We start from the raw sequence: 9,446 nt of genomic DNA, 5'->3' as shown, positions 1-9,446 counted from the left end.
ATTCAAAATTTGCGAAAAAAACAATGAGAAAAGAAAAATGATGCAAGCGCGCTCGGCGGCTAACAGCGTTCCAATTTGGGACAGTTCGACAGTGTACAGTTAGAATTAGAACAGTTCGATTTTGTCCTTGTTCTGTTTTGATACTTGTTCGAGAAAGACACTGTACTGATTTGAATCAGTTCGACTTTAGGTCTGTTCGATTTTGGCGTGGCCTCGTTTCTGCACACGGCAGCTGACAGTTTTTTAATTCCGACAATATTTTCCCGTTAATTTCGAAAGCAAAAATGAGTTTTGAAATCGGCATTTCAAAACATAATATTTCAGAAACAAAGTTAGAGTACTTGTATTGGAAGCTAAGCTGCAAGTCAATCCAGAAAATCATCATAAAATGTTCTCAATCAAATTCTATGGATCAAATTATACAAACTACATAAAATGTGGCTGTGTATTCATAATTCGAATGTCCTTGTTTTTTTTTGAAACCTAGAAAGAGAAAAATGTGGGTCATCAATAATCACACCGGAAAGGATTGAAAAGGACCAATTCCAATCAACAAGTCATACTGATAAGCGTTCTAAACTGGCTCCGCCTCTTTTCGGAACACATTTACAATTAGTAGTATAACGGAGAGGATTACTGTAACAACATGTCGTAATTTCTCGGGATCTCGATTATTACAATACAGCCCAGACGAGAAGAGAAAGGGAACACCTTTTGTTAGAAGGGAACACTCAAATATTTGAAAAGGAGATTCTTGGGGGGAAGCAATCCGAAGGAATTGAGGGAAAACATAGAGAGGGAGAAATGACAAAATGATCATGACAAGGAAAGGGGGAGAAGGTGAAACAGTCAGGAGAACGACACATACCTCGACACCAACAATTAGAATGTCACAATCGGGAAAAAACGAAACGAAAAGGAAGGAAGGTTGTCTAATTACGGTACACACGGCTGGCAGGCTCCCTCTCTCAATCTCAGGAGGCCACCGGAGGAAAAATCTTTTTTTGAATTCAAAATGATTCAAATTCGGAAATAGGAAAAAAAATCAGCCGCCCCACATGGGTTGGAAGTAATTTTCTCAAATGCCTGTGATACAGTAATGGACAGAAAATAAGAATTGAGTCAAGGTTGTCAAGTTGGCAGTCTCCTTTTGAGTTTTGCAAAAAAGAGACCTCAACTTGGAATTAGAAAAACAGGGTTATGGGAACTAGGTTTAGCTGGTGGGGAAAGTTAAGGGGAACCGCTAATGGAACAATAATCGTTCGTAAAAGAAAAAGCTGGCCGCCGGACACCTGATATAACAAGCGGCTTATCGTTTTTGTATGGCTCTTAAAATAGAGTCAACTACAAAAATATATTTTTATGGATATTTATTCTTCAGACAGACTTTTAGAGCCACTCTCGCAATTTTTCCTTTATTTAGAGATCAATTATCTCGATTTCTATGAAAGAAATCAAAAAGTGATCAACTGATAAAATGTTTTCGATAGTCTGATAAGCATTTCGTTAGTTGGCCTTTTTGGTATCTTTCACAAAAAATAGGATAATTAAGCTCAAAGTGTACGTATAGGGATAATTTTTATGAGAGAGACAAAATTGTGCAATACCATATTACCTGAGGTTAACTATTACACCCAATAAGAAACCGTTTCGAAACGTCAAAATAAATCAATTCGCGCGGCACAGGTGCTCTCATCAACGAATAGAAACATGCTTCATGTCGACAGATAGTCTGTCACCAGACAGTTTCTTTCTCTCTCTCTCTCTATCCTCAATTCCTCCTCTTTTCACCTTGTCCTTCCTCTTCTTCCACCTATTGAAAAGCTCATTAGAATATGGTAGAAGAGGTCAAAAAGGGAATGCCCTTCGGGGGAGCATAATAATGAATGTTGCAATGGAATGACCCCCTCTGTGTGAAGGCTCTTCTCTCGATCGTATTGCCTTCTTTCAGGTATACCGCTATGAGCACTTGTGAAGAGAATAGAAAGGTGTTGAGGAGAAGGATATGGGATTAATGAAAAGGTGCAAATTAGAATAGAAAAGACAAAAGGGCGTTTTGGATTTGAATCTGTGGAACACTTCCAATGGAGATTGGTATATATAAGGCTTTCATTCTAATTATACTTGTTGATGAGTAGAAAAGCTTACCGGTTAAGAAATAGAAAGTTGATTACTTTCCCAGAACTTCATTAACTGAAAGCTGTTGAACTGTTGGTTTTTATAGAAGAAAATTGAAAACGAATTTACACTTTTCAGAATCACAATTCGAAACATTTTGGAAAAAAAGGAAGTTTTAATGTCTACATTTTTAGCATTCTACGATTTTCAAACAAGACAATCAGAAGTCGTTTTCAGAAAATTCTCTGGGATCTGATATTTGCAATAAAAAATTTTATTTCTTATTAATTCTCCAATTTTGAGAAAAATCCACAACTAAAGAAATACAGTATTTCCTCTTATAGACGCCCACCCAAACCGTAAACTTCGAGCTCAATTATCTCGGCTCCTATCAAAGATACTGAAAATTTGTCAACTGATAAATTATTAATGAAATTGTGGTAAATATTGCATTAGCTGACAAGATTTTAGTATCTCTCATGGGAGCCGTTGACGGTTTGGGTAAACTTCTATTAGAGGAAATACGGTAACTTTGAATATTTTGGCGAACAGAAAGCGTATGACTTTCTGACTTCAAGAAAGTATAGGATCATTTTGGTTGAGTCGAAAGAACAAAAGAGACGATACCTACCGTTTTTCTTGAGTTCTGGGGAACAAAGAGATGAGTATAATGACAGGAAACGGTTTCTCTTTTCTTCCACCGTTTTCCGCCCCAAACAAAACAAAACCGAAAGAGAAATCAGATGAAGGTTTTCACTCGGGAAGAATTCTCGAAATGGAATGAATGATGGATCTTTTTGGTGCTTCCGAATGGGAGAGAGTGACCTAGTAACGAGTACAGTTCAGTGCAGGTCAAACATAAGCGAATGCAATAAAAGAACGGACGAAGCGAAATGAAAAACGAAGAATCCGAAACTGTTTTTTGAGCGATGAGTGCCACGCTCTGTTCTTTTTTGACGACGTCTTCGTTTCGTTCCGGCGTCTGAATTCGGGTCTCAGTTGTTGTTAAAAACCGGAGAAAGATCCATTCTAAAGGAATCGTGCGGGGAAGAGAATGCAGAAGAAGAGCATCATTTGCTTACCCTACTTTTCGCAGAATACAGACTGTAGAATATGAGATCTTTCATTTGGAAAACCGGATTTGTGTAGGTGTTGTAGCTCACGAATTCTGAAGAAAAAGCTAGATCGCTCCGTTCAAAATGTATTTTTGTGTAGTTTAGTATAATGTAGTTGCACGAGAAAATAACCCTGAGTCATGCCAGAAGATGATGTCATGTAACTTGGAAATAAACTTTTAGAAGAATTTTTACACTTAGTTTAGAGTAACGAACTTCAAAAATCACATTTTTTCGTTCATCAATAGTGGGATCAATTTTTCAGAAGTCTGGCGTTTTTCGCTGCATCAAGATAGTCGACTGTAGCATCCCGGAGCTCACTATCAGAGAGATTTGCATCCAAAGTAACTCAATTTCATTAGACGGACAAGTATTGTAGCATTTGTATACTGTTTAGTCAGAATGCCTACCCTAACTCCAAAAACTCTGGAAAATCTCCAATTGTTGAATTTTCGGCATTTTAGAGCTTAAAATTCAAACTACAGACGCTCCAAATTTCACATATTCGGATACCCTTTCTTTCAACATTCCTCATCTTTTCATTTCCGGAAACAAACACTTTATTTCGGTCGCTCATCAAAGATGGAAATGTTCAAAGCACTTCACACACCGTTCATCCATCCCAAAAGTTTGCCCTTTTTCCTAATTTCACTGATAAATAACCTTGAAAACTGTGAAATGAAATGGACAAATAGTAATTTATTGAAAGGGATATATGAAAAGAAAGTTTGGTACATTTCAAAGGGTTATTCACAATTGTTTCTTTGATTTCTCTCTGAGAATTGACAAGAACATCTTCCGTGAGGGACATGGACAATAGTGAGAATCCATACCAGGACCTCCACGACGACCCATTGGACCTGGCACCCCTGAAAAATTGCTTTGAAATAATGAACTGATCCATCAACCTACCTGGAGCTCCTCGTTCTCCGTATGGTCCTTCATAACCCATCGGTCCAACTGGACCTTTGATTCCAGGCTTTCCTGGTAATCCAGGAATACCTTCTTCTCCAGGAATACCTGGTGCGCCAGGTTCCCCAACTTCTCCCATAACTCCTTTGATTCCAGTTATTCCAATCTTTCCAGGAATTCCAGGAAAACCAGGAAGACCTGGAACTCCTGCTTCTCCGGGAGGTCCATCGATTCCAATTGGTCCTTTTTCTCCATTCATTCCCCGGACGCCAGTGTCACCGGGCCAACCAGGGACTCCCGGCATTCCATCGATCCCTCGGAACCCAGGTTTACCTTTCGGACCATAGGGGCAAAGACGACATCCTAACACTTGTTGGTACAGAATGTTTGGAAGTTCTCCAGGGATTCCAGGAGAACCTGGCATTCCAGGAAGACCATCTTCCCCTGGTGGACCGTCGGGGCCTCAAAGAAAGAATATGTAAACTCTTGATTCTCAAGAAAACTCTCACCTGTTTTCCCTTTCTTTCCAGGTGCGCAAAAATTTAAATATTCGCATTCACAATAGTTGTACCAATGTCTTTTTTGTCTTCTTACATGATTTTTTGGATATTTGTTGAATTCTTTTCTCAACTCATTCTCAATACTTAAAAACTCGTTCAACTCCTGTTCCAATTGAAGTTCGATTCTTGAGAGTTGAGCGAAGAATGATGGAAGATAAGAAAAAAGAGAGAATATTGATACAAAAGTGATGAATATAGACAGAGAAAGAAGAGAAGAAGCCTTCATATTCAACAAATGTGAAAATGTGAGAGAATGAATTTTTCGAAGAAGTTGGAGGGATTAGGCGGTACTGTTCCGCGGATTAGGACATCAGGATACGAAAAGAAAAAGGATCACAAGTTTCAGTGAAAAAGAAAAAAGTTGGAACAGGCGGAGAAACGCCTTTTTTACATGGCAATTTTTCCGGATTTTTGAATGCAATAAAAATATTCTGCTGAAGTCCCCTTTTGAAAAAAATCTAGAACAAATATTTATTACAACAAAAAGATAGTTGTGAGAAATAGAAAAAAAGAAAAGGAGACAAATAAGAGGCAATAAAGCATAAAGTTTTGAGCATCAGAAGTTGTATTTCTTATCAGCTACTTTGTATTTCTCTGCCAAACTTGTGAAGAGGTCTCCCAGATCGTGGAAGTTTGAATCGTCGAACTCAAGAATAGTGGCAAACATTGCCTTTCTGATAAGCTTCTCCTTTTCTGGATTCTCTTTTAAAACTCTTTTCATTTGATAACCAACATGTTCCACATCGTTGTCTGTAGAAATCTCCAACGGACGTTTTCTCGGTTTCTGGAATTCAAACTTTTTTCAGCTCAGCAGATCAATGAACTCACCTTTTCAAAATGATTCATTTCTTGATCACCCTCGAAAACTCCCGATTGGTAGTGGTCAGCAATCATTTTTTCGTAAGTTGGCGAAGATGAAAAGTTTTCCGTGACGGGTTCATCTGGATAAACTTGAGAATAATCAAAATCTGGCGAAGGATCTCTGGAATAAAATGTTGATTTCTTTAAAGCAGGAATTTGATTATACCTTCTCTCAGGGTTCTGTGAATATCTTCCGAGGAACTCGATGTCATCATCATCTTCGTCGTCGAAATGTCTATTGGCAGTTTTGAATTCGTAATAAAATCGAAAACTTTGGAACAACTCCCATTGAGACATTACAGCTTCAGTTTCAGCGACACCTTGGTTATCCCGAGAACATTTATTCATTCTTGAATTGAGTGCTCGTTTTGCACAGTTGAAGACATGAATCAGGGAGCCAACTGAAATAAGATAACAATTGATTCTGAAGGCCAAACTGCATGGCTTACCGTTCACAAAAATTCCAGTTCTATGAAAAAGATCTAATCCCAGTTCTTTCCAATTCCTGGCTTGTACTCTCGAACCAGGTTTGTTCCACAGCTCTGGTCGATACTTCATCAGACTCAGAATCAATTTTCGAGTGGATAGTGAATCCACAATCTTGGTCGCAGAATCACGCATATCCAATTCTTCATACTGTTTCAGGGTCAGTTCGAAACTGGGGACCGGCTCGGGAATCAAGTCAATCTGATTGAGTCGATTTGCAGAAAGACATTCCTGTTTGATAACACCACGCGGTCTTTGACCAAAGTTGAATGGAGCACTCATTTGAGCTGAACAATGCGAACTGTCTGAGCTACTGGCGACTGGGTTTTGTTCCGGAGATTCCACGTGAAGCAACGGGGAATTCTGTGACAGAGAGCCGCACGTGGAAACGAATGGTCGCACTACTCGTACGCTTCGGACAGTCGAAAAAACGTGAACGTGGAAGAGACTATCTTGACGTGAAAAACAACTCCGTGACGTGGTGACCCAGAAGCACATCAAGATGGTTCACGTACTTTTTAATAAATACTATCGCCGCCGATTTTTCGAAAGTTGAACGAGGTACCGTATGTCCTAATAGGAGCCCACTCAAACCGTCATTTTTAAGCCCAATAATCTCGATTCCTGTGACAGATATCAAAATGTTGTCAACTGATAAAACTCCGTTCTTTTTGTACATAAAATTTGAGAAATTCCCGTTTTCAGAAATGAGAAAAAAATTCTTCAAATTAATTTCAACCGTCTTATATCTTTCACATAAATTGAGATAATTGAGCTCAAAATTGATGGTTTGATTGGGCTTCTATTTAAGGAAATACGGCATGTCTTTAGTTGTAGATTTTGCTCAGAATTAGAGAATTAGTCAGAAATGAGTTTTAATGGATTACTGTAGTTTCTCTCATTACTTGAAACAGTCAAAACTTTGCAGTTCAATTACATTTTTTGAATCTAGAAATATGAATATGGTGTGAATTTTTTTCTAATTGTCACCCATTCCTAGTAAGCCACAAAACCATAACTTATGTCACACACAAAAGATGTTTTTTTTCCTAATCTTCAACTTTGTAGATTTTGACTCAATTTTCGTATGCAGTTTATAAGTTTGCCCAAAAGACATTTTACACTATTTCATCAAGTTTTACAAAGATTTAACATACTTTTGAAAGATTAGTTTTTCAACTCTGTGGGTTTCCTTCTAGCCCATGCTGCTTTGTATTACTGTGAAGCCTGCCTTTAATAGAAGGGCCTCTTATCTTTTAACTCCGAGTCAATTTATCTTGTGAAAGATATAAAAAAATTTGTCAACTAATAAATTGTTTATCAAATATCATAACATTTAACAGTTGGCTATTTGTGATATCTTGCATGGGAGCCGAGATAGTTAAGCTCAAGACCGGTATTCAAGTAAAAGTCCGAAATAGACTAACAGACAGATCCCCTATCAAAAATAAACGATTGCAAAAATACTGTTTCCAGAAATGTCCAAATAATTAGTCAACCACTGTAGTTTGTGACTTTGATAATTCTCTCTGCTTGTTATTCCTCTCAATTTTTCAGCGTCTCGTTGACTTGTGGCATCATTAGGAAATGTAAATAAATTACAAAACAGAACCTCCTGGTTTCCCTGACAAATGAAAGATTATCGAACGTTCGATAGGATTGTTCCTGGCCGGCTCCAGCTGTGAGACTTGAAAACGATAAGAGTCTCTAGAAAAAAAAGTTGCCTCTCAAATCACAATTTTTGTTTATTGGTGATTGGTTGCAGAGAGTATAAAAAAGAAGTCAGAAAACGCAAAATTTTGGAACGAAACAAAATATTCTCTAAATGTCAATGACCAGGAAACTTTCGAGTCGTGTGGCTCCGGTGATCCGAAAAATATCTACAATGTCTTTTTTGAAGGTGAGTCTTGAACTAATTCCTCTAACAACGACAAATACCGGAACCTAAACAATATTTTCATTTTCCAAATTTATTCTCTCGATTTTCGTGCGTTTTCAGACAATTTTTTCACTTTAAAAATGTATATTTTTCTACTTTTTTTTGTGAAAAAATTACAGAAAAATCGACCAGTGAAAAAGGTGGAAACGATAAAATAAATCCGGAAAACTAAACTATTTTTAGGTTACGGTATTTGTTATTATGGACATTCGGCCACGGCCACCAGTGTCTCTCTGCAAATTAACTTTTTAACACTTTTCAAATCGAATTTAAACATCCCTATAATTATGTGAAAGGATCCATTTTGAAACAGAGTTGTTGATATAGAATCTACCATTAACCTGTAACATGTTGCAAATTGATTTTGTATTTTTTTTCCATTTATTATTCCGTAATTTCCTGTCTTTGTCCCATTTTTCGAGAAATCATATGTCGATGTCCTGTGAACAATCTTCCCAATGAAATAGGTTTTTGCTACAGTACCCCTTCTGGTTTGTCTTATCCAGTCAAAAAATAAACTTGCAAATCTTTCTCGGAACAATTTCTTACGACAACTGATACTTTTTCTGATTCTTTGGAATTTGCACTTTGCTCAATCGGACCACTCACTCTCAAGTGTTTCTGTTTAGGCTATTAATTATATCTCTGCGCCTCTTATCTCTCTCGTCTATGACTTGTGCTGTAGTTTTCGTCACTGGTGATAGTTTCTCTCTATTATCTACGCTCATTCTGTCCTAATAAACAATTTTTTGTGTTTTTCCCCAATTTTCTCCTCTGTGCACCAGAAACTAGAACATTCTATAGCCAAAACAATATTTTCGATTTCCTGGCAATATTGCTGACAAATCAAAATACAACAATGTCTGTTGTGAGTCGATATGGAGCTAGGGTAAACTTTGCAAGATGATTGGGGATTCGAAAAATTGCAAAATATGAAATTTTAGGTTATGGAGCCGTCACTCGACCCGAAAGTTTTCAATGTCAATGAAGTTGCGGTCGGAGTCAATTTATTGCTTTTATATGGATTCGGTATGCTTTTCATACACCTAAGAAACATGTCGATCTATTGCTGGTACCAAAAAATCAGAGATGTGGTCCCACAACGACAACTACCGTAACCTAAAAATGTTTTTGTTTTCCGGATTTATTTTCTCGTTTTTAAGTTTTAATTCAATTTTTTTACCACCAAAAAATTCAATTTTCCGACTTGTTTAAGGAAAAACACCAGAAAAATCGACAGCAGTGAAAAACGAAAAAAAAAATACGGAAACCGGAAATATTTTCCGGTTACTGTAGATGTCGTTGTGGGACCTTCGGCAACGGCCACCGGTCTTTTTGTTCCACAGCTTCGATTTTTTTAAGTCAGTAGGCTCTCCTAATTGAAGTTTTTGCCTGGCATCTTTTTAAATACTTTTCTGTGCTTCAGGGATTACGGTATTGTCTATTTCAATAAAA

The 9,446-nt window shown here is 37.5% G+C and overlaps 3 protein-coding genes across 3 annotated transcripts in view; 1 reads left to right on the top strand and 2 right to left on the bottom strand.

Annotated features, from left to right (window-relative positions):
- Positions 1 to 3,983: 3,983 nt before the first annotated feature.
- Cbr-col-75 lies at positions 3,984 to 4,931 on the bottom strand (the record flags this gene model as incomplete). The annotated part of the gene is made up of 3 exons (XM_002630890.1): positions 3,984 to 4,102; positions 4,146 to 4,607; positions 4,655 to 4,931. 3 exons carry the CDS (start codon positions 4,929 to 4,931, stop codon positions 3,984 to 3,986), a joined length of 858 nt encoding a protein of 285 aa, XP_002630936.1.
- A 330-nt stretch (positions 4,932 to 5,261) lies between these two features.
- On the bottom strand, positions 5,262 to 6,334 carry CBG02668 (the record flags this gene model as incomplete). The annotated part of the gene is made up of 4 exons (XM_002630891.1): positions 5,262 to 5,489; positions 5,534 to 5,687; positions 5,733 to 5,967; positions 6,016 to 6,334. 4 exons carry the CDS (start codon positions 6,332 to 6,334, stop codon positions 5,262 to 5,264), a joined length of 936 nt encoding a protein of 311 aa, XP_002630937.1.
- A 2,516-nt stretch (positions 6,335 to 8,850) lies between these two features.
- The window catches only part of CBG02670, a gene marked incomplete at both ends in the record, with an annotated part of 3,589 nt that continues 2,993 nt past the window's right edge, over positions 8,851 to 9,446 (top strand). The window contains 2 exons of the mRNA XM_002630892.2: positions 8,851 to 8,880; positions 8,936 to 9,020. Of these exons, the coding sequence (XP_002630938.2) occupies positions 8,851 to 8,880; positions 8,936 to 9,020 (115 nt within the window). The remainder of the gene's footprint in view (positions 8,881 to 8,935; positions 9,021 to 9,446) is intronic.

This window comes from Caenorhabditis briggsae (genome assembly GCF_000004555.2).
Source record: "Caenorhabditis briggsae complete genome, chrII, whole genome shotgun sequence".
Classification (NCBI taxonomy): Eukaryota; Metazoa; Nematoda; class Chromadorea; order Rhabditida; family Rhabditidae; genus Caenorhabditis; species Caenorhabditis briggsae.
The sequence above is the reverse complement of the archived record's forward strand: the minus strand, read 5'-3'. Positions and strand labels throughout refer to the sequence as shown.